This window comes from Ovis aries, chromosome 23 (genome assembly GCF_016772045.2).
Source record: "Ovis aries strain OAR_USU_Benz2616 breed Rambouillet chromosome 23, ARS-UI_Ramb_v3.0, whole genome shotgun sequence".
Lineage (NCBI taxonomy): Eukaryota > Metazoa > Chordata > Mammalia > Artiodactyla > Bovidae > Ovis > Ovis aries.
In genome coordinates this window covers 41,199,397-41,224,775 of record NC_056076.1, presented here as the reverse complement: position 1 = coordinate 41,224,775, position 25,379 = coordinate 41,199,397, and the positions used below count along the sequence as shown (strand labels likewise).

Genomic DNA, 25,379 nt, shown 5'->3' with positions numbered 1-25,379 from the left:
ATGTCATTATAATTAAGGAGACCTCTCTGAGAGAATATTTAGATTGAATCAACTAAGCAATGGCAAGAAAATGTTTGCTGTATGTATTAATCACCGCCGCGCACGACACCATCAGAGTCTGGTAGCAGATCTGCTGTTAACCCTCTCGCTGGTTTCCTTCTCAAGGTTCCTCGGAGTCAAGAGTAAGACTAAGTGCACTCGTGCTCCTGTCCAGTGACTTCAATGCCACCTCTGTGTACCTAGCTGCTTACATTGACTCCCACCCTGAGAGCCCCAGAGAAAGCAGATATAAGCTGTGACAACATAACCACTCCCCCCACGTCCATTACTTCACTCATTCACATCTCCACTGCATGTCTCTTGGGTGCCAAGCACAGTGCTCTGGGCTGGGGTCTCACTTGACTCAAATGCGGTGACTGACTTGGGGGAGGGAGCAATCTGGTAGGTTCAGGAGAGATGCAACCCAGAAGTTATGACACAGCCTAATCGGAACACGCTGGCCTCCCTGGTGGCTCAGTGGTAAAGAATCCACCTGCAATGCCGGAGATGTGGGTTTGATCCCTGGGTTGGGAAGATCCCCTGGAGTAGGAAATGACTACCACTCCAGTATTCTTGCCTGGAGAATCCCATGGACACAGGAATCTGGTGGGCTACAGTTTGTGGGGGTCACATGACTTAATGACTGAATAACAACAAGAAGGGAAAGATTTCAAAGAGACTGCTGGGAGTTCAAGATGGAAACCAAAGACGTGTCCACCCTGTCTCGAACTGGAGCTTGCATTCCTCATATTCATCAGTCCTTCCCAAGCCCACCCTGAGGATCTCTGGATCTGCTAAACCCTGGCAGTTGTGACGGTGTCCCCACCATCCATCCGGCAGTAACTCATGGAGCGTGCTAAGAGCTCTTTGTGGTCTGCAATCATGATTAAACACGACAAAGGAATTCGAACTTTCCATATAACTGTCTCTTTTTTTTCTCAAGAGTGATACCTTATTCTTTTTGATCCCACTGTGATAGGTAAATATTTGGCCCTCAGTGTACGTTCTCCTGAGAACTCCTGGGGAGAGCAGGTGTGCGCTCACAGACACACTCAGAATGCAGCAAGGAGGATGTCAGCTCTGCTGGTGCCAATGGCAAAGCAAACAGCAAAGGCTTCATCAGAGCACTTGCTGTTTTACCACAGCTGAGGGGTTTGGGCTCACCTCTAGCCATGACCTTGCAGGATCAGCTAGACTGGGTTTCTTAACTCTCTTTTAGTAACACTCCTCAATAATTTATTTAAAAGCACAAATTCTCTCTCCCTGACCCAAAACAATGCACATATTGTTGTTGTCTAGTTGCTAAGTCGTGTCCAACTCTTTGTGACCCCATGGACTGTAACTGGCCAGGCTCCTCTGTCCATGGGATCTTCCAGTCAAGAATACTGGAGTGGATTGCCAAGCTTTCCTCCAGGGATCAACTCGTGTCTCCCACACTGGCAGGTGGATCCATTACCAGTGAGCCACCACAATGCGTGTATAAACTCCTCTTAAAAATAAAAAATAGCGAACCCTCTCCCTCATCTAAGAAATCCCTAAAGAGCAACTCTGTTGTGTCCAAGTGGCCACAAAATGTCAGAAAGTGCATGCTGCTGCTGCTGCTGCTGCTGCTGCTAAGTCACTTCAGTCGTGTCCGACTCTGTGCGACCCCAGAGACAGCAGCCCACCAGGCTCCCCCGTCCCTGGGATTCTCCAAGCAAGAACACTGGAGTGGGTTGCCATTTCCTCCAATGCATGAAAGTGAAAAGTGAAAGTGAAGTCGCTCAGTCATGTCTGACTCTTCGTGACCCCATGGACTGCAGCCTACCAGGCTCCTCCATCCTAAAACTCATCCAGAGCCCTGGGAGTCTGAATTCCAGGGATAAAAAGGTTCCTTGGAAACAGAGTGAACTTGACTTTGAACTCCACGGCCTGTGAGGAGCTGATGATGGTCAGTAAGCGCCTCTCCTCCTGAGTGGTATGTCTGAAGGGCACCCAGCTCCATGCTCATACCCAAGTGTAATGTGCCTTTTTGGTATTTATTTTTTCATTTGCTCATTCAGCATGTCTGGGAAGTGCCTAGCAACTACCAGGCTGTGGATGACCAGCAGGGACTCCCAGGAGGGAAGTCCAGGTCTCAGCTCACACCTGGACATTTCTCTGGCTGAAGGCCAAGTCAATTCTAACAACACCTCCATTGACAAAGAACCCTGACGTCCCAGGGTGAACCCAGGGACTTGATACAAAGCCAATGCTGAAAACAAACTGACATGCAGACCACACACGTGGGATCAACTAGGTGAGATGGAATGAGCACACACTGGGTGATTTCTGATTGGCAGGTTGGTGCTTGAGGGACTGCAGCATCCTCTTCCCCTCTCATGACTAAGTCTCAAATCCTAGAGAGTGAAAACAGGATAACACACCATCTCTGATCATGGCTGCAATGCCAGCCAGCCTTAACTAGGTCCTTCAATGCATGCATAAGCAATCAGAGGAAGCAACAATTAAATCTGATTCCAGGGGACACAAGAACCTAGGATACTTCAGGGAAAAGTTCAAAATTTGACTGAAATGTAGGAAAGATCAGCAGAAGTGCCTTAGAAGGAGAATGAGGGGAAGGTGTTAGGAGGAAAGAAGGTATCAGCAGAAGCAGGTGTGATGGATCAGAAGGTTCACAGGGAAAAGAAAATTCCATACACACAGCTCCTTCCATTCCAGTTGAAAATCATGGCAGGAGCAGTAATGACTATCAACCGGGATGATACCACAGGAGGCCTGGAACACTGATGCCAAACAGGCCCCTCAATTCTCCTTCTCTCGACCCTTTGATCTGTCTCATTGGGCTTCCCTGGTGGTTTGGACAGTAAAGAATCTGCCTGCATTGCGGGAGTCCTGAGTTCAATCCCTGGGTTGGGAAGATCCTGTGGAGAAGGAAATGGCAACCCACTCCAGTATTCTTGCCTGGAGAATCCCAGGGACAGAGGCTACAGTCCATGCGGTCACAGAGTCAGACATGACTGAGCAACTAACACTTTGACTCTCTTCCTTTGAGGGGACACTGGCTTACTGAGCCCAGTTCTCCAGGCTGGGGGTTTTGAGGGATTTTCAATGCTCCGTCTGTCTATGTCCCCAATCAGCTGACGAGCCCAGACTGTTCTTTACTATGCGCCTGACAATCTTGCAAGCACTGCTGCATGGAAGCAATACATGGTTCTCATTTTATTCTTTTCTATACTTAGTTGCTGACAGGACTGCTTACTTCTAAAAGAGGAGGGAGAGATCTTATATAGTTTGTCCTCTTCCAACATCTTATACATACTAAGTGGTTTCTTTTTTTTTTTTTAATGCTTGTTGATGTGTTACTCTCATGACTAACAGCCTGGAGGCCATATACAGTTAGTGGGGACAATGAAAATACTGGGACATGTATCCCTGTGCATTGGGGAAAAGTGAAAGTCACTTAGTCATGTCTGACTCTTTGCAACCCCATGGACTGTATAGTCCATGGAATTCTCCAGGCCAGAATACTGGAGTGGGTAGCCTTTCCCTTCTCCAGGGGATCTTCCCAACCCAGGGATTGAACCCATGTCTCCTGCATTGCAGGCAGATTCTTTGTCAACTGAGCTATCAGGGAAGCCCTTACTAACTGATAAACTTCCTTAACCAGGCTCGATATGCGGTGTTTGCATTTTGATACTGTATTATGCTTAGTTGCTCAGTCATGTCCAACTCTTTGTGACCCCATGGCCTAGAGCCTGTCAGGCTCCTCTGTCCATGGAATTTCTCAGGTAATAATACTGGAGTGGATAGCCATGCTCTCCTCCAAGGGATATTCCTGACCCAGGGATCAACCTGCATCTCTTGTGTCTTCTGAATTGCAAGCAGATTCTTTACCAACTGTGCCACCTGGGAAGCCCTCTTCTTACCTATAGTTGAGTTTTAAGACCTGGTTTATGACACAGTGGGCTTCCCTTGTGGCTTAGCTGGTAAAGAATCCACCTGCAATGCAGGAGACCTGGGTTCAATCCCTGGGTTGGGAAGATCCCCTGAAGAAGGGAAAAGGCTACCCACTCCAGTGTTCTGGCCTAGAGAATACCATGGATTGTATAGTTGCAAAGAGTTAGACATGATTGGGCAACTTTCACTTCACTTTATGACACATTCACACAGCCCTTTTGTAGTAGCATTTAGATCAGTGTCAATTGGGACATCTTTGCTGTTAAGTCAGAGAGATTAATGGGTTCTGCTTCTGAATTATGATTCCTATTGTTTTTGCATAAAATTTCCTTCTTATACAAAGATTATGCTCCATGGAATCAGAAAAATAGAATATTATCTTTATTTTCTGTCTGCCTAGATATCAACATGTGGCTTTCAGGACAAGTGGACTGATTTCTTGGAACTTAACACTGATTTCAAAGATTGTATACTTTTAAGCAAAATATTCTGTTATCCTAAGGTAAGAATCTAGAAGGCAGAACTAAAAAGTGGTCATGGGGCCAAAAGTATTAACTAAAAGGTTCTGATCACTGAGTTAAAAAAGAACCTGTTTGACTTGATTGTAAAAAACAACTCTACAAAAGCAGAGGCATGAATTTTCATAACACTCTATTCTTTTACCATGAAGCAGCCTAGGAAAGTGTCAATCATTTCACACGAAAATCAACTTTTTTCCTTTCCTCTTACTTTGTTTAGCTTTCAATGAACAACATTTTTTTTTTGTTTTTTTTTGTTTTTGCATTTCAATACCAATTTTCCAAAGGTACAAGGAAGCATAGCTGTGAAGCTAGTTGGGTCAGGGAGACGGGTCACCAGTGATGACTGTCTGACAGTGAATCTTTCCCAGCTTTGTCAGTAGCTTTGAAAGGTATTCAGGTAAAGGTCCCGTGGGAAGAAAGGCTGCAAATTTCAGAAACCTAACAACATATAATTTTGTTGAATTTGCATTCATATAAGTGCTAGCTTGAAAAAAAATGCACCTGCCTGTTTCTATGACAATAGGCAGAGTGAAATCACGCTCATACAGATGTGATGATGACTGCCACCCCGCTAGGGCTGTCATTTTTTCCCCCTGAACAAGTCATCAGGTTCTGCTCTGCTATCAACAGACAAAACTATGTCACAGAACTCTACAGGTGTTCTGTTAATGCTAAGAAACCAAGAGACATTATTCTGTTGCTAACCCAAGACAATGTCTAGAGACTCTGCTAATTGGATCATCAGGGTTCTATAAGGAGTTTAGGAATTCCCTGGTGGCTCAGACAGTAAAGCGTCTGTCCACAAAGCAGGAGACCTGGGTTCGATCCCTGGGTGGGGAAGATCCTTTGGAGAAGGAAATGGCAGCCCACTCCAGTACTCTTGCCTAGAAAATTCCATGGAAGGAGGAGCCTGGTGGGCTACAGTCCAGGGGGCCGCAAAGAATTGGACACAACTGAGCAACTTCACTTTCACTTTCAAAGGAGTTTAGAGCTGGTAAGGACAGAATGCCGTGGTTGCCTCCTAAATAATGTATATACTGCACATGCCTGCTAAGTTGCTTCAGTCGTGTCTCACTCTTTGTGACCCTATTGACTATAGCCCACCAGGCTCGTCTGTCCATGGGATTTCTCAAGGCAAAAATATTGGAGTGGGCTGCCATTTCCTCCTTCAGGGAAATCTTCCTGACCCAGTGATCAAACCCGTGTCTCTTTCATCTCCTGTATTGGCAGGCAGTTCTTCACAACTAGCGTCATCTGGGAAGCCCAAACTAATATGTACTACAGAACACAGTGTTTTTAATGAAGGTGATTTTAGGGAGGGGAGGAGGAAGAGGGTGAGATGGATGGAGAGAGTAACATGGAAACTTACATTATCATATGTAAAATGGATGAGTTCAGTTTAGTCGCTCAGTCGTGTCCAACTCTTTGCGACTCCATGAAGCGCAGTACGCCAGGCCTCCCTGTCCATCACCAGCTCCCGGAGTCCACCCCAACCCATGTCCATTGTGTCGGTGATTCCATCCAACCATCTCATCCTGTCATCCCCTTCTCCTCCTGCCCTCAATCTTTCCCAGCATCAGGGTCTCCCAATGGGAATTTGCTGTTTGACTCAGGGAACTCAAACAGGGACCCTGTGACAATCTAGAAGGGTGGAGTAGGGAGGGGGTTTGGGAGGAGTAGACATGGGTGTACCTATGGATGATTATACATTATGTATATACCTATTGATGTCTGACCGGAGAAGGCAATGGCACCCCACTCCAGTACTCTTGCCTGGAAAATCCCATGGGCTGAGGAGCCTGGTAGGCTGCAGTCCATGGGGCCGCTAAGAGTTGGACATGATTGAGCGACTTCACTTTCACTTTTCACTTTCATGCATTGGCGAAGGAAATGGCAACCCACTCCAGTGTTCCTGCCTGGAGAATCCCAGGGATGGCGGAGCCTGGTGGGCTGCCGTCTATGGGGTCTTCAATTGGACATAACTGAAGTGACTTAGCAGTAGCAGTATTGACGTCTGACAGAAAACCACAAAATTCTGTAAAGCAATTATCCTTCAATTAAAAAAATAAAGTGGCAAAAAAGGCAAAAAAAAAGTGATTTTTAAACTATGCCATGTTGTGGCTTTACATACAATAACAGGTAATCTGGACACATCTAAATCATTGTGAGTATACATCCTGAGATTATTCATAATTTGAAAACCCATCTTTAATTATTTTGCTTCTATTCAGTAACCATTATAACTAGTGAAAGCATTCAACTTCTTAAAAGACATGATGCCACTATGTATTTTTAAATACTAGATAGGTGAGCAATCATACAAATTATAGTAAAAAATTAAATTACTAACAACAGTATATCTTACCTCATATAGAGTGATGACACCATAGGTTTGAATTGGTTCTCGCCATTGAAGGAATATCTTCTCTTCAAAGGTACTTCCTTGGATGGATTCAGTAAGAACAGCACCTGGAACTAGAAGTGGGAAAAATCGATACATATTTCAGTAAAAAAAAAAAAAAGAAAGAAAGAAAAGTTTTTCTAGACTTAATAGGTTTTTAACTCTATTGAGTCAAAAGATTTTAATAGATATATTCCACTTTCTTGCAAAAACCTGGAATTTAAAACAATTTTGGCTATACTGTCTTTATAAAGAAAAGAATTTCATCCCATTTTTCTCTAAAATGTTTGAATCAGACAATTCAGGTCTTGTAAATAAACTTGTTTTTATTTTGTAAATAAACTTTTTTTTATTGTTCAGAAATAAAGAAGGATGTGGAATGATGCAAATTCCTACACATTAACTCATGAGACTGTAAACTGGTGCAGCCATTTTGGAAGATGGTTAAACATAGATAAACTACTCAGTAACTTTAATCCTAGGTATATATCTAACGGAACTGAAAAGACTGGTCACTCAAAGGCTTGTACACAAATATTAAGAGGAACACTATTCATAATAACCAAAGAGGACAAACAACCCAAGTCAGCTCATTATTTGATAAACACATCACAATAACGTTGAAAACATAGGGCTAGAGAAATATTTTGTTAGCTGGTGGAGGGTATGAGGAGCCCTTAAGAGTTGCTGAGATTGTGCCAACTGGAAAGACTGACTAGCATTTCAAGAGGACACAAAGGTTGTACATATTTGTTTAGTTGATGGGCTATCTATGCTGCTGCTAAGTCACTTCAGTCGTGTCCGACTCTGGGCGACCCCATAGACGGCAGCCCACCAGGCTCCCCTGTCCCTGGGATTCTCCAGGCAAGAACGCTGGAGTGGGTTGCCATTTCCTTCTCCAGTGCATGAAAGTGAAAAGTGAAAGTGAAGTTGCTTAGTCGTGTCCGACTCTTAGCGACCCCATGGACCGCAGCCTACCAGGCTCTTCCGTCCATGGGATTTTCCAGGCAAGAGTACTGGAGTGGGGTGCCATTGCCTTCTCCTATAGAGGGAGGATATTGACAGCCATTCTAAATAGAACTAAGTGGGGTGTAGCAGAAAAAATATCACTGATTCAGATGGGAGGCCTGGGCTCTGATTTAGACTTTCCAGGGATTAAACAGTGAAATCTAGGCAATGCACTGACCCTTCTTAGTTATCAGATGTCTCATTTCTAAAATGAGGAAGTTGGAATAAGTTGATCCCTAATTCCAAAACTCTAAATATGTATACACACACACACACACACACACACACACACATATATATATATATATATATATGAAAATAGTTACAGTTGTTTCGGATTGAAGGAATTGATGTGAAACTACAGTGAAGCAAAAAAACAAGATATTTAAGGAGTGATGATACTGGTGAGTTCCAAGAAAATTTGGATTCTGGGCTCTGAGACTAAAATGGTCAACACAATCAGAAGCTGGACTATGATGGGCCAAACCAGAGAAAGCTCAGCTCATTCTCTTCTCCTTGACCTTGACAGTGTTTATTTTGATGTCATCAGTTCCTAAAAGTATCAAGATGATGTGTGTGGTTTTACTGCTTTATGATAATCTTCTGACTTCAAAATGCGTATTAATCTATGTGAGGCTTCCCTGGTGACTCAGATAGTAAGGAATCCACCTGCAATGCAGCAGACCTCGGTTCGATGCCTGGGTTCGGAAGTTCCCCTGGAGAACGAAATAGTTACACATTCTAGTCTTACCTGGAGAATCCCACAGACAGAGGAGCCTGGCTGGCTACAGTCCATGGGGTCACAAAGAGTTGGACACAACTGAGCAACTAACACTTTGACATTCATTAATCTATGTACAGGTGCAAGGAGGGCAAAAACTTAGAAAAAACAAATCTTTTATTTAATTCAATTAGTATAAATGGGACTAAAATTTTAAAAAGAGATTGTCAAATTGATGTTGAACAGAGGGTATCTTAAAAGGATAAACTTAATAAAATGTACTGGAGGCCTTGTAACCATGAAAATGTTAACAACAGGAAAACCTAAATGGGATTCATATAATTGCTTTTAGGTCAAGAACAGATCAAGTGATTAAAATAAAATACCAGAGAGGTTAGTTAAATTAGGAAGATAGCACTTCACGGGAACTTAGGTCTGGCACTGGTTTTTAGAAGTTGTAGAAACTCATGATTTGGAGTATAGAACCATAATATATCTAAGTTTGTGGAATTGAGCCCTGTCTAGTGACACTCATAACAGCAATAAAAGATATATCTTTCCCACATATTTCTCACAAATGATATTTAAACAAAATTATTATAGTGTAATAAAACTCACAATGTACAATGAATTGTGGCCTTTATTAGTGGCAGATAGTGACACTTCAATTGTTTTTCTTAGAGCTCAGTATTATCCATTTTTCTCTTTCTGTCCTTTTCTGCCTTTTTTGAAGTCTTTTTTCTTTTGTTCTTGTTTAGAAATATAATTTGAAATCAAAGTTTTTCTAATTAACTGGATGCTGATATGCTATGAAACCAATAGGTTTTTGTTTGGAAGTCATGCATGCCCAACTCCAGGGACTAGCAAGCTACTTTAAACACACTAATGGATAAGTATGTTCATCGCAGCACTTTTTATAATAGCCGGGACATGGAAGCAACCTAGATGTCCATCAGCAGATGAATGGGTAAGAAAGCTGTGGTACATATACACAATGGAGTATTACTCAGACATTAAAAAGAATACATTTGAATCAGTTCTAACGAGGTGGATGAAACTGGAGCCGATTATACAGAGTGAAGTAAGCCAGAAAAAAAAAAAAACACCAATACATTATACTAACGCATATATATGGAATTTAGGAAGATGGTAACAATAACCCTGTATGTGAGACAGCAAAAGAGACACAGATGTATAGAACTGTCTTTTGGACTCTGTGGGAGAGGGAGAGGGTGGGATGATTTGGGAGAATGGCATTGAAACATGTATACTATCATATAAGGAACGAATTGCCAGTCTAGGTTCGATGCAGAGTGCAGGATGCTTGGGGCTGGTGCACTGGGATGACCTGGAGGGATGCTGTGTGTGTGGGGGGAAGGTGGGATTGGGAACACGTGTACACCCGTGGCAGATTCATGTTGATGTGTGGCAAAACCAATACAATATTGTAAAGTAAAAAAATAATAATAATAAAAATAAAGCTCAACATTCAGAAAATTGAAAAATAAATAAATAAATAAACACACTAATGGATAAGTAACTTATTCTAACCTCATGTTTCAATAGCACTTAACAGAATTCTCCGTTCATGTCAATTTGAAACCTCAAAGTTTCAGTGGGTTCATGCCTCAGCATAACATCTCTTATCTCTACGAAAGACTGAACTTGACATTCCACTCGCATGATGGAAAACTACTGCCTATTTAAGACTGAATTAAAAGATTATTAGCAAACTTTACTCTTCTATTAATGACTAACAAAGTATTTTGAGTGCTTATTGCCTACTCAATATCATCCATATTGCTATAGAAAAAAAATAGATGGCTTCTTCTCTCAAATAGTTTACAGTTAAAAGGGAAAAATTACGTGTAATATAATGAGAGAATAAGTAAGGGTCAAGAGAAGTTGCTTTGATCTGTTACAACAACAATAATAACACTCACCTATTAAAGACTCTTCTCTTCAAACACAAACAGCCCTGGATGAAAATGCCTTCTAACCCTAAAATGCTGAAGAACTGTACGATTCTTGCTTCTCAGACAAGGAAATTAAGGCTCAGACATTTAAAGATCTTGTCAAGTGCAATAAGGTCAGAGAATGTGGAGAATAAGAGTGGGAAGAGTTGGAGACAGCTTCATGAAGGATCTGAAAGTAAGGAGCACTCTGGAAGGTAGTGGAGGAGGTGGAATGGAGGCAGCCAGGTGGGAGGGATGTGCAGAGGAGAACAGACTGTGGGGGGCGCTCAGGATGCGAGGGGTGTGCACGCAGGACCCGTGCCCAGAGGACTGCTCTGCAGGATGCCCTGTGTGGGAGAAGAGGCTCCCAGTTCTAGAGTCTGAACCAGGAACAGCAAGGACCTTGACAATTCAGATTTGGGCAAGGAGAGTCACTGATGGCTCTTGTGGAGACAGTGAGGTGATAAAAAGGTATTTTACATATAAGTTTAGTGAGTGGGTAGGGGGCCCTGGAATGGGAGAAGTTGGGACCACAAAGAAAGGTCAGAAACTACTACAGAAGTTTCAGAATAAAATAATGAGATCTGGATGTAGGCAGTGGAAGCTGAGAGAAAAGAACAATCTATCAACATATTAAGTGAAGTAAGTCAGACAAAGACAAACATCACATGATATCACTTACATGTGGAATTAAAAAAAAATGATACACATGAACTTACTGACAAACAGAAGTAGACTCCCAGACACAGAAACCAAACTTATGTTACCAAAGGGGAAGGAGGGAGCGGGAAGAGATAAAGTAGGAAGCAGAGATGAACATACACACACTACTGTATATAAAATAGATAAGAACTACACTTAATATCTTGCAATAACCTATGATGGAAAAGAATCTTAACAAGAATATATACCTATATTAATATTTATTCAGTTGTATGTATACATGTATATATGCATTGTTAGCCTCAGGTGTACTGCAGAATTTTATATATATATCATATATAAGTATATGATATATATAAACTTTTATATATATTTATATATATATATATAAAACTCTGCAGTACACCTGAAGCTAGCATTGCAAATTAACTAGACTTCAATTTAACATATAGTTTGAAAAAACCCTCAAGGCAGAAAGATAAAACAGACAGTAATATCACTGTTCATATTAACAAGGCTTCTAGAATACTAATGATCTACTACTAAGTACTCCAGAAGTACTCTGACACATATTAATAGAAGTCTATTTATTGAAATCTTGGTTATTGAGGTAATATTCAATTACATTGTTCCCATGGAAAAGAATGACTATTACTTGACCACCGACCTCATGTGGTAATTTCTTAGCACTGTGCTGAAGAGCAAAGGCAGCCTCTATTTGGGGCTGAATTTTAATCTGAATTATGGAAAATGTTTCAGAATGCCATATAAATAAGTCTTTCCTATAGATAATCTAATACCCAAACAACACCTCAGTCCCAACATGATGACAAAATTTGAACGAAGAACTGTTCAGAGCCATGTAGGATTATCGTATGTAGAAAACTAATTATATGACATAAAAGTTAAAACAAGCCTCTGTATCTTTATTGTCTTCACCTTTTTTAATCAGCGTTTCAGCAGATGCAGCACAGACACGTTATTCAACATGGTAAGCAATTTTCTTCCATTTTCATTGTAAAGATCTCAGTTAGAAAGAAACACAAGCTTCATTTTTGAAAGACTGCATGTTTGACATAAACACATCACTTCAAAGTACTCACGATCTTCATCCGTCTGCACTACGAGCTCCTGGCTCTCCTTCCGCCCCTCCGGATTCATGAGGATGAGCTTCACGCTGACGTTGGTGTAGGGCGAGAGGTTGGTGATGGTGTGTTGGGGGTGTGAGTTTTCTGTGTCCCAGCTCACTTCCTCTCGCACCTGTTCCTGCCCTCCAACTTTGTAACAGTAGTGGACTGTGAGATTGTAGCTATGGCAACGGGTCACGTTATACCCAAAGGGCTCCCAGCGGATGGTGATCTGTCGAGATTTGACTTCCACGACTTCCAGCTTCCTTGGCCCACGCATGGGATCTAATGAGGAAAAGAAAGAAAAAGAAAACAAGAGAAAAGGATAATAAAAGTTCTGGTGAAGCTTAGGTGCCACAGATAATTATATTGGTCTCCAATATCTTGTTTTCTCTTCTTCCATATGAATAAACTCTCTAACACTTAGCTGGGCATAACGCCACCCAGAATAAAGACTACAGTTTCCATCCTCTTAAGCAGTGAAGTCTGATCCTTGAACCCAAGTTTTGGTGGATGGCATACAAGGTGAGATGTCAGGAATGGCTTCTGGGGGGTCTCCTTGAGAGGAAGGGGCTCCCCATCTTTGTTCCTCCTTCTGTCCTGTTAGCTTGACTTAGGACAGCTTGCACTCATGCAGCCATGATGGACCATGATGCACTTAAACATGAAGGATTCAAAGCAATGAGAACACAGAAATGGGTTTCCTGGTAATCACTGGGCTACCATACGAGCCCTGAATGGTCTACTCCCCAAATTTTCATTAGAGGGAAATACAATGCTTTTGTTTAAGGCTCTTTCCTCTGGGGTTCTGATACACAAAACTAATCTTCATGCTAACTGATGCATATACTTTTTATCTTTTTAAATTAATTCATAATTATGGAATTAGAAAACATAAAAGTAAAAGCTTGCAAATTCAGCATGAAATACAATGATTAAAGAGTATAAACTTCTGAGCAGAACTCTAGCCTTTTCAGATTTTGATTTACAGAGAATTCTACACAGTCACTACTGAAGTAATTCTTTCCTACCCCTGATCAGGTCTCAGTGTTGTTCCTCAGCCCAAGCTCCAGGGACAGAGTTTGGAGCTTAGAAATCTAAATGATTTGCAGGAACATGAGCATTCTGATTGGCTTAAGAGAAAGAATATATACAGAGAAAGCTTTTTCATGCATATTTATTTTTTAATGAAGTACAGTTGATTTACAATGTTGTAATCTCTGCCGTATAGAAATGTGATTTAGTTATACATATATATTTTATTTTTATATTCTCTTCCATTATGGTTTCTCACAGGATATTGAATACAGTACCCCATGCATACAGTAGCACCTTGTTATTTATGAGAAAGCTTAAACTTATTTATGGAAATATGATGAAAATACAATAATAACTAATTATAAAACATATACTGAGCCCTATGATGTACCTTGCATCTTTCTAAGAAGTTTACCTTATATGGGTTTGGGGAGCACCTAATCTAAAATATTTACTTTAGTATATCCATATGTTCAATTGATCCATATATTTTGATTTTTGTTTTCCTAAAGGTGGTTACCATTTATGATCTATAAAGAGATCTATAATTGGAAAGGGGAAATACCCATGAAAACTGGAGAAATAACAGCAACCATGTCCTGTGTGTGCACTTCCTATGTATGGGTTGTTTGGTATATATAATCTCCACTCCTTAACAATCCAGTTTTTCCCAAGATGGAAATGAAAACGTTGTGACCATGATGCGGTCAACAAGTTGCCCAAGGTCAAGGATTGACTGTGGCTCTGAATTTGTATGTTTGACAATGAAACATATGCTGTTGCCACTCTACTGTAGAGTGTCCACCAAAATAGAGAATCAGATTTTTTAAAAAACCACACGTTAAGACCTGTAGAACTCCACCAGAAACAAGATCAAGGGATGTAAACTAGAATAAAGTCCTGTGAATGTAACCTTGGGACAAAAGTGCTGGGAAGAACCCTTCCCCCTACTCCCTCTGGTTCCATGGAAGCTGGGTCCCAGGCCACATTCCCCAGCCTTGGTTTTCCAGACAACCACACCTATACTTTTTAGCCACCAGAAGAACCCTGTCTGGATTATCACTGATGTTCATATCTTGCTTTTCATTGTGTGTAAATCCCTTGTTTTCTCCATTATTTAGGGCCTAGAGAGAACTTAGGGAAACCCCTTTCCTTGTGGTCTTCAACAAATGAAACAATTCCTGTGAAATAATGTTCTGGGTTTGCATTTGTGAGACGGGGTTTATCTGCCAGTTATCTATCTGTTCAAACCCTAACACAAGGTTAATCATGACCATTCACACTACTCTGTCCTGTAATAACTCTAGGAACCAAGGACAAGTGAGGAAAAATCTCCCTGGAGAATCCTGAGAATCCATGAGAATCATGGAACGTTCCATTTTACTGAATCAGTTTTTTCGTATTTAAATTATTAGTGTTTGGGAAAATATCACAAATAAGTTACCTAGTGATAACATTGAAAGTGTTTTCCAGTCTAGTGAATTTTGACCATCTAAAGGCAATGTCTAATTTTATATAATGCTTCATTAGTTGAATGCTTACAAAACTTTTAATACAATCCAGATCCCTTATATAAACAGATTAATGTGCATCTACACTCCTTTCCCAATTAATCACAAGTCTCCACAAGGACTGTTCTAAAGCACTTTTCCAAGGTTTTCATCAATTTTACTTACTAAATGACTAAATGCTTCAGATATTAATTTCAACAAGCAGTGCAGTAATAACTTAATTTCACTAGAAAAACTATTTTCTCCTGCAGAAGTAAGCCTGCATCATTTTAATACTCCTTAGCCAAGAACAAACACTTGTGAATTTAAGCCCCAGGATAAAACAACGAAGGCTCTGTCTACTGGTCAAGCTGTCTTGAAGTACATGCTCTCTTCCCGTCTGTTATTACCTCTCAGAATCCCATCATGGTAAAGTGATGACTTCCTGTAAACTCACCAAGTCAAATAGCTAAGCCTAGCACAGACAACCACCTCTACGACCAAGTCCCCAGAACCCCGATTGTCACGAATGGTATTAAGAGACCAGAGATGGAGGCTGTGTGAGTCCTGAGTCTTAAATGGAAGCAGGGTTGTCCAGACTGGTTTGCATCTTGTTCCTGATCAGTGCAAACAAAACCATCTTGCAGAAGCTTTTCCAAACAGAATATTTCTTTTCCTAAATATTTTAATTTTGGACTTCCCTGGTGGAGCAGTGGATAAGAATCCACCTGCCAATTCAGGCGACATGGGTTCAATCCCTGGTCTGGGAAGATTCCACGTGCCTCAGAGCAACTAAGCCCGTGCACCACAACTACTGAGCCGGTGCACCACAAATACTGAAGCCTGTGTGCTCTAGGTCCAGCAAACCACACCTGATTAGTATCTGTGCCTCAACTACTGAGCCCATGTGCTGCAACTACTGAAGCCCACGTGCCTAGAGCCCATGCACTACAACAAGAGAAACCGCTGCAATGAGAAGCCCCCACACCACAACCAGAGAGTAGCCCCTGCTCTCCCAAACCAGAGAAAGCCCGCACACAGCAATGAAGACCCAGCACAGCCAAACCTGAACAAATAAATCTGCTCCCTGAATAGGAGAAGCTGTCCTGGAGGTGACAAAAAGACACTCTTCTATAACAACGAATGCCACTGGAGGTGGTCGTAGGAGCCTTGGGTACCAATCTGAGTCCAGTTACTCACTCGCTATGAAATTCAGGGAGTGTCTTCAATTTGCTGAACCACATTCTGTGTGCATGCTCAGTGACTAAGTGGTGTCCAACTGTTTGAGACCCTATCGGCTGTAGTCTGCCAGGCTCCTCTGTCCATGCGATTTCCTAGGCAAGAATACTGGAGTGTGTTTCCATTCCCTTCTCCAGGGGATTTTCCCGACCCAGGGATCGAACCCGGGTCTCCTGCATCGCAGGCAGATTCTTTACTCAGAGGGTAAAGCGTCTGCCTGCAGTGCGGGAGACCTGGGTTCAATCCCTGGGTCAGGAAGATTCCCTGGAGAAGGAAAATGGCAACCCACTCCAGTACTCTTGCCTGGAAAATTCCATGGACAGAGGAGCCTGGTAGGATATAGTCCATGGGGTTGCAAAGAGTCGGACATGACTGAGTGACTTCACTTCACTTTCTTTACCATCTGAGCCACCAAGGAAGCCAGATGACAGGGTAGTAGGGAATATATGTCTATCTTTTCTCATGATCCTAAAGATGTTTTGGAGGACTTGTGTGGATTCCAAGGCCAGTAACTTCTCTTCACAATCCCTTGGCCCTCAGCAGAATGGGTACTGGAAGGCATCATTGGCACAAGTCACGAGGCCAGGGGGCCCATTCTGGGCCCATGGGCTCACAATAAGTGACCAGAGCAGTATCCCTGAGGGGCGTGGTGGCTGTCATGCCTGAAGCTTCAGCAGGGAGTTCTCACTGGTTTCTCTGCCAGCACCACTGGCAGCATCTTCCCCTCTGTTCTCTTTCTGCCACTTCGAGTCAGGTTTCAAGCAGACACCTGACACTTGCAGCCCTGACCTGAGGGACCAGTGAGCTGGTTCTGGCCTCCAGCACTCTGGCAATCCTATTTAACCGGGGACCCCGCCTCCTCATATAGCCAGTCCTGTTCTTCCACGGATAAGGGCAGAAACTGAGTGATAGGATCAATTTCCATTGCAGGTTCAATTCACAGCTCGTTTCTCTGGAACCCTGCCCTTTACCTTTCATTACAACTACACTGCTTTTTCAGAAACTCAATTTCAGAACCTGTGAGATACATCTGGGTGTAATTTTAGAATCCTGTCATTGATAATCAAAAACACAGATTACAAACCGAGGCTCCTGCTAACAGGTTTCTCTTTTCTGCCTCTTCACGGACTTTCCAGAGGTCTATTGCAATAAAAGGACTGACACCCAGAATGGCAGGGTGGGTCCCTTCTGGCATCTTTAGCTACTAAACTTCTGCCTCGCCAGTCACACAAAAGCAGGTGACAAAACAATAAAGCAACAGCTTTATTTACTTTGGTATACAGTTAAATCAGAACAAAGGCTGGTTTAACTGATGCTATGTTGGCCTTCCCACTTATTTAATATTCCTAAGCAGCAAAGACACAGACAGTAAAGAATATGCCTGCACTTCAAAAGACCCAGGTTTGATCCCTGCCTTGGGAAGATCCCTGGAGTAGGAAACGGCAATCCACTCCAATATTCTTGCTTGGAAAATTCCATGGACAGAGGAACCTGGCATGCTACAGTCCATGGGATCACAAAAAGTTGGAAACGACTGAATGACTAACACACAAGCAACAAAGATTCCAGGCACAGGAGCACTGTTTGTAAGCGACAGAGCTATAGTTTTTGAATTAGCTGCTATTTTCCATAGTTTCGGCTTCCCTGGTGGCTCAGACGGTAAAGAATCTGCCTATAATGCAGGAGACCCGGGTTCGATCTCCTGGTCAGGAAGAGCCCCTGGAGAAGGAACTAGCAACCCACTCCAGTATTCTTGCCTAGGAAATCCCATGGACAGAGGAGTCTGGCAGGCTACAGTCCATGGGGTCATAAAGAGTTGGGTAAGACTTAGCAATTAAACAACAACAACAAAACAAAAACAAAAATAGTACTAAATCAATAGCTGAGAAAACAGTCTTGTTGAATAACGAAGGAAAGGGCAGCCATGCCAGGCCTCACATAGAAGCAAATTCCTCCCATATTTCTTGGTTTAGGATGGATGCGTTCTTTATCATATCTTTTCTGTATTACAGGTGCTGGTTTGTACTCAGCCTAAATCCTAAAGGTAAGTAACCTTGCTGGGAACTGGACTCTCCATGTATCAATCCTATTGATCAATCTAATTTGATTACAGATGAAAGCAGGAATTTCTATTCATGTTTTATGGGAAATGTAAAGATGATCTTACATAAGAAATGATGAGGACACTGACCAAGGTGTGAATGCAGACCCTCTCAGGCAAGAGGGTGGGGCTGCACCCACACCCTGAACGTGAGCGATGGCTGACAGCCTGGAGGGGCAGCTACCGGTGCCTCAGGTGACCCTAAGAGAGCATGCTGTGCGCAGGCTCTGTTTAGCTTTTGGTTTGTACATTACAAAACCTACCGTGAAAGAACACAAATTTGGCCTTTGGTTAGTCATTTTTGGTGTCTCGATTCAGGATAGTGTCACCGAAACTTTTAGAATATTTTCTTTTAAAGAATTTTAAGGTTTAATATTCTTAATAGTTGAATGGGAGCTGGAAAAAAAGATGGAATAAATGATTCACAATTGACAATCTTCCACAATAAAGAAGTGTTGGCATTGATAATAGACTCACTGACAGTAATGTTTCTCATAATTTATTCTGCCTGAATTGATTAACTTTTCAGAATAAAGCTAGAAGTCCAACAGTGGTTGAAAGATGTCCTTCTTTCAAATATAAAGTGTTCTTTTCTGGTGTTAATTTAAGGTTTTTAAAATTTCAAGTAATAAGTTAAAAAAACACATTGAAAAGTACAACATAAAACAGTCGCCTGTGTACCTACTAATATCAAATATTAACATTGGTGTTTTGCCTCAGAGCACTTTTGATTAAAGAAATAAAATACTGCTGATATAAATCCTTTCCAGGGTCCTGTAGGCTAACTCAAGGTTATTATACATCACTCTCAGACATGGTTTTGTACTTTTATTACAAGTGTCCAGGATGCCTAAAATTTTACACAAATGCTACCATTCTCTGCAGATTGATGGGTTCCACATCAGCCAAGTTGAAATTCATAGATCTGGCTTAGACCTACAGATGGATCATATAGATCATTTTAACTGATCTATATCAAATGTATACATGTATCATATATGCAGATCAAATTCCATTAAGGAAGTTAACTGTAGTTTACTTTACGCATTCCCTACCAAGGAGCAGAAAGGTTGAGCCCACATGTTGCCTATTACAAGGGGTGAAAAGTCAGCACTGGTAACACCTGGCAGCTCATTTAGAAATACAGATGCTCGGGCCCCACCTCCGATGGCCAGACACCGAATCTTCCTTTGCACATTAAAGTCTGAGAAACTCTGACTTAGAGGAGTGTCTTTTATTTTATTTTAATTTTTTAAATATAAATTTATTTATTTTAATTGGAGGTTAATTACTTTACAATATTGTATTGGTTTTGCCATAAATCAACATGAATATGCCACAGGTATACACATGTTCCCCATCCTGAAATCCCCTCCCACCTCCCTCCCTATACCATCCCTCTGGGTCATCCCAGTGCACCAGGCCTGAGCATCCTATATCATGCATTGAACCTGGACTGGCGATTTGTTTCACATATGATATTATACATGTTTCAATGCCATTCTCCCGAATCATCCCACCCTCGCCCTCTCCCACAGAGTCCAAAAGACTGTTCTATATGTCTGTGTCCCTTTTGCTGTCTCGCATACAGGGTTATCGTTACCATCTTTCTAAATTCCATATATATGCATTAGTATACTGTATTGGTGTTTTTCTTTCTGGCTTACTTCACTCTGTATAATAGGCTCCAGTTTCATCCACCTCATTAGAACTGATTCAAATGTATTCTTTTTAATGACTGAGTAATATTCCATTGTGTATATGTACCACAGCTTTCTTATCCATTCATCTGCTGATGGACATCTAGGTTGCTTCCATGTCCTGGCTATTATAAACAGTGCTGCGATGAACATTGGGGTACACATGTCTCTTTCAATTCTGGTTTCCTTGGTGTATATGCCCAGCAGTGGGATTGTTGGGTTGTATGGCATTTCTATTTCCAGTTTTTTATGGAATCTCCACACTGTTCTCCATAGTGGCTGTACTAGTTTGCCTTCCCACCAACAGTGTAAGAGGGTTCCCTTTTCTCCACACCCTCTCCAGCATTTATTGCTTGTAGACTTTTGGATAGCAGCCATTCTGACTGGCGTGAAATGGTACCTCACTGTGGTTTTGATTTGTATTTCTCTGATAATGAATGATGTTGAGCATCTTTTCATGTGTTTGTTAGCCATCTGTATGTCTTCTTTGGAGAAATGTCTGTTTAGTTCTTTGGCCCATTTTTTGATTGGGTCATTTATTTTTCTGGAATTGAGCTACAGGAGCTGCTTGTATTTTTTTGAGATTAGTTGTTTGTCAGTTGCTTCATTTGCTATTATTTTCTCCCATTCTGAAAGCTGTCTTTTCACCTCTCTTATAGTTTCCTTTGTTGTGCAGAAGCTTTTAATTTTAATTAGGTCCCATTTGTTTATTTTTGCTTTTATTTCCAATATTCTGGGAGGTGGGTCACAGAGGATCCTGCTGTGATTTATGTCAGAGAGGGTTTTGCCTATGTTCTCCTCTAGGAGTTTTATAGTTTCTGGTCTTACGTTTAGATCTTTAATCCATTTTGAGTTTATTTTTGTGTATGGTGTTAGAAAGTGTTCTAGTTTCATTCTTTTACAAGTGGTTGACCAGTTTTCCCTAGCACCACTTGTTAAAGAGATTGTCTTTTCTCCATTGTATATTCTTGCCTCCTTTGTAAAAGATAAGGTGTCCATAGGTGCATGGATTTATCTCTGGGCTTTCTATTTTGTTCCATTGATCTATATTTCTGTCTTTGTGCCAGTACCATACTGTCTTGATAACTGTGGCTTTGTAGTAGAGCCTGAAGTCAGGCAGGTTGATTCCTCCAGTTCCATTCTTTCTCAAGATTGCTTTGGCTATTCAAGGTTTTTTGTATTTCCATAAAAATTGTGAATTTATTTGTTCTAGTTTTGTGAAAAATACCGTTGGTAGCTTGATAGGGATTGCATTGAATCTACAGATTGCTCATTTTCACTATATTGATTCTTTCGATCCATGAACATGATATATTTCTCCATCTATTAGTGTCCTCTTTGATTTCTTTCACCAAGTTTTTATCATTTTCTATATATAGGTCTTTTGTTTCTTTAGGTAGATATATTCCTAAGTATTTTATTCTTTTCATTGCAATGGCGAATGGAATTGTTTCCTTAATTTCTCTATTTTCTCATTATTAGTGTATAGGAATGCAAGGGATTTCTGTGTGTTGATTTTATATCCTGCAACTTTACTATATTCATTGATTAGCTCTAGTAATTTTCTGGTGGAGTCTTTAGGGTTTTCTATGTAGAGGATCATGCCATCTGTAAACAGTGAGAGTTTTACTTCTTCCTTTCTAATTTGGATTCCTTTTCTTTCTTTTTCTTCTCTGACTGCTGCGGCCAAAACTTTCAAAACTATGTTGAATAGCAGTGGTGAAAGTGGGCACCCTTGTATTGCTCCTGACTTTAGGGGAAATGCTTTCAATTTTTCACCATTGAGGATAATGTTTGCTGTGGGTTTGTCATATATAGCTTTTATTATGTTGAGGTATGTTCCTTCTATTCCTGCTTTCTGGAGAGTTTTTATCACAAATGGATGTTGAATTTTGTCAAAGGCTTTCTCTGCATCTATTGAGATAATCATATGGCTTTTATTTTTCAATTTGTTAATGTGGTGTATTACATTGATTGATTTGTGGATATTGAAGAATCCTTGCATCCCTTGGATAAAGTCCACTTAGTCATGATGTATGATCTTTTTAATGTATTGTTGGATTCTGATTGCTTGAATTTTGTTAAGGATTTTTGCATCTATGTTCATCAGTGATATTGGCCTACATAATGATCAAACGATCAATCCGAGAAGATATAACAATTATAAATATATATGCACCCAACATAGGAGCACCGCAATATGTAAGACAAATGCTAACAAGTATGAAAGGGGAAATTAACAATAACACAATGATAGTGGGAGACTTTAATACCCCACTCACACCTATAGATAGATCAACTAAACAGAAAATTAACAAGGAAACACAAACTTTAAATGATACAATAGACCAGTTAGACCTAATTGATATCTATAGGACATTTCACCCCAAAACAATGAATTTCACCTTTTTCTCAAGTGCACATGGAACCTTCTCCAGGATAGATCACATCCTGCACATAAATCTAGCCTTGGTAAATTCAAAAAAATTGAAATCATTCCAAGCATATTTTCTGACCACAACGCAGTAAGATTAGATCTCAATTACAGGAGAAAAACTATTAAAAATTCCAACATATGGAGGCTGAATAACATGCTGCTGAATAACCAACAAATCACAGAAGAAATCAAAAAGAAATCAAAATATGCATAGAAATGAATGAAAATGAAAACACAACAACCAAAAACCTGTGGGACACAGTAAAAGCAGTGCTAAGTGTAGGGTTCATAGCAATACAGGCATATCTCAAGAAACAAGAAAAAAAGTCAAATAAATAACCTAACCCTACACCTAAAGCAACTAGAAAAGGAAGAAATGAAGAACCCCAGGGTTAGTAGAAAGAAAGAAATCTTAAAAATTAGGGCAGAAATAAATGCAAAAGAAACAAAAGAGACCATAGCAAAAATCAACAAAGCCAAAAGCTGGTTCTTCGAGAGGATAGATAAAATTGACAAACCATTAGCCAGACTCATCAAGAAACAAAGGGAGAAAAATCAAATCAATAAAATTAGAAATGAAAATGGAGAAATCACAACAGACAACACAGAAATACAAAGGATCATAAGAGACTACTATGAGCAATTAGATGCCAATAAAATGGACAATGTGGAAGAAATGGACAAATTCTTAGAAAAGTACAACTTTCCCAAACTGAACCAGGAAGAAATAGAAAATCTTAACAGACCAATTACAAGCACGGAAATTGAAACTGTAATCAGAAATCTTCCAGCAAACAAGAGTCCAGGTCCAGACAGCTTCACAGCTGAATTTTACCAAAAATTTAGAGAAGAGCTAACACCTGTCCTACTCAAACTCTTCCAGGAAATTGCAGAGGAAGGTAAACTTCCAAACTCATTCTATGAGGCCACCATCACCCTAATACCAAAACCTGACAAAGATGCCACAAAAAAAGAGGAATGTTTTTTTAGAATGCAGGTTGGGCCCTTGGGTCTTAAGACTATGCTATGCTATGCTATGTTAAGTCACTTCAGTTGTGTCTGACTCTGTGCGACCCCATGGACTGCAGTCTACCAGGCTCTGCCATCCATGGGATTTTCCAGGCAAGAGTACCGGAGTGGGGTACCATTGCCTTCTCCGGTCTTAAGACTAGTAAGGAGTATTAGTGGTAAAGAACCTGCCTGCCAATGCAGGAGACCTAAGAGATGTGGGTTTGATCCCTGGGTCAGGAAGGTCCCCTAGAGGGATAAATGGCATCCCACTCCAGTATTCTTGCCTGGAGAGTCCCAGGGACAGAGGAGCCCAGCAGACTATAGTCCATGGGGTCACAAAGAGTTGGATACAACTGGGTGCATGCACACACAAACACACACACACACAAAGAAACTAAAACATTCAAATACATTTTAAGTTAGAAGGTGAGGACTGTGTAGTTTTTGTTTTAGTTTACATACACAAGCTCTTGTGAATTCACAGGTGTGTGTTTGACTGTGTCCACAATGTAAAATACATTTCATACTGCAGCAGAAGAGCGAGAAGCACACTGCCGGAGAACTTTTTCCCTGGGGGCGCCAGGAGATACAAACACCTAGAGAAATTCTTCCCTGGGGGCACTAGGAGACATGCACTCCTACAGAAAGTCTTCCCTGGGGGTGCCAGGAAATATGTACAGAAATGTTCTTAGCAGCATTGTTGACAAAAGAATAAGAGAGAAAAACGCAGAAACAACCTAAATATCTACTGAGCAGAAAACAGACAGATAACAAGTTCCAGGACCAAAAAGATATAGGCATGCTGCATGCACTGAGAGTTCTGAAGGAATTTAACAGATGGTTTCAAAAACACACCTTCCTCCAGTGATTATGAACGAAACAATAACGAATTGTGAAAATACAGAATTGAGTGAAAAACTCAAGTCGCAGTAGAGAACTACGATATGATTTTATAACACTGAAAAACCGGCAAAAGGGAATTAAAGCATACATATATGTTAAAACCACTTAAATGAAGAAAGAAGAGAAAAACAGGACAAATATCCATAGAAACTTAGGATACTGGTGATCTCAGTCCTAGAGGCAGGGGAATAAAATGAGAAGCAAACAGTTAGATGCAGAGGTTCTAAGGAGGCTCTATTTTTAAGCTAAAGAGTCAGTTAATGTTGCTATGTAGCACAATTTATGCAGATAACATATATTCTTTTGCTTTTATGTCAAATACAGATAGTGAAGGACAGGGAAGCCTGGCGTGCTGCAGTCCATGGGGCCACAAAGAGTTAGACATAGCTTAGTGACTGAAAAACAACATAATAACTTAAAAGAAGGTTATCACAGGAAGGCATGAATATCCCAGAAACTCCGTTGGCTCTTTGGAATTCTCTTCCTGCAGCACAGTCTACCCTTGATTCTTAGGAGAGAAAGACTGCGGTTTCTGACAGCCAGACCTAAGGGAAGCAGGATAACATACCACTGAAGATGTTCTGGATATTCACCCATGGCTGGGGGCCTTTGACCTAAAGAGCTTTATGGAGCCATGTACTCACATGTGTAACAGGCATCTCACCAGCGATGCTTTTGGCCCGGACACCAGACCCCTGGATCGTGCAGGCTGAGTCTCAGGCCCAGCTCAGCCACTCAGGGACAGGTGTTGTTTCTTCTGATGCCTACCCCAGCTCTGAACCTCACTCTGTTTCATTCCTGGATTCTCAGAGAGGCCTAATGCAGAGCTCGGGATGACCGCGTGAGGAGGGAAGAGCGTGAGCAAGGTAACCGTCCAAGGCCACAGCTGACCCATGGGTACAACATGTTGGTACAACATGTTTGTGTACACGGTGTACACATGTTGTACATGTTCCAACCTATGTTTGTGTACAACAGAAAACACACCTTCCTTAAGGCACTTATTGTCATCTGCTGGAAAACTGCATAAGAATCATATAAATCTATGGGGTTCATGCAATGAATGGGCCCTGCATGCTTACACCA

At 41.1% G+C, this 25,379-nt stretch overlaps 1 protein-coding gene across 12 annotated transcripts in view; it reads right to left on the bottom strand.

Moving 5' to 3' along the window:
- Window positions 1-25,379, bottom strand: part of PTPRM (protein tyrosine phosphatase receptor type M) — a 656,058-nt gene that overhangs the window by 266,564 nt on the left and 364,115 nt on the right. For all 12 annotated transcript variants that reach the window (XM_042239325.2, XM_042239328.2, XM_042239326.2 and 9 more), the window contains 2 exons: window positions 12,351-12,659; window positions 6,865-6,974 (listed from right to left, as the gene is read on the bottom strand). In XM_042239325.2, coding sequence (XP_042095259.1) covers window positions 6,865-6,974; window positions 12,351-12,659 — 419 coding nt within the window. The remainder of the gene's footprint in view (window positions 1-6,864; window positions 6,975-12,350; window positions 12,660-25,379) is intronic.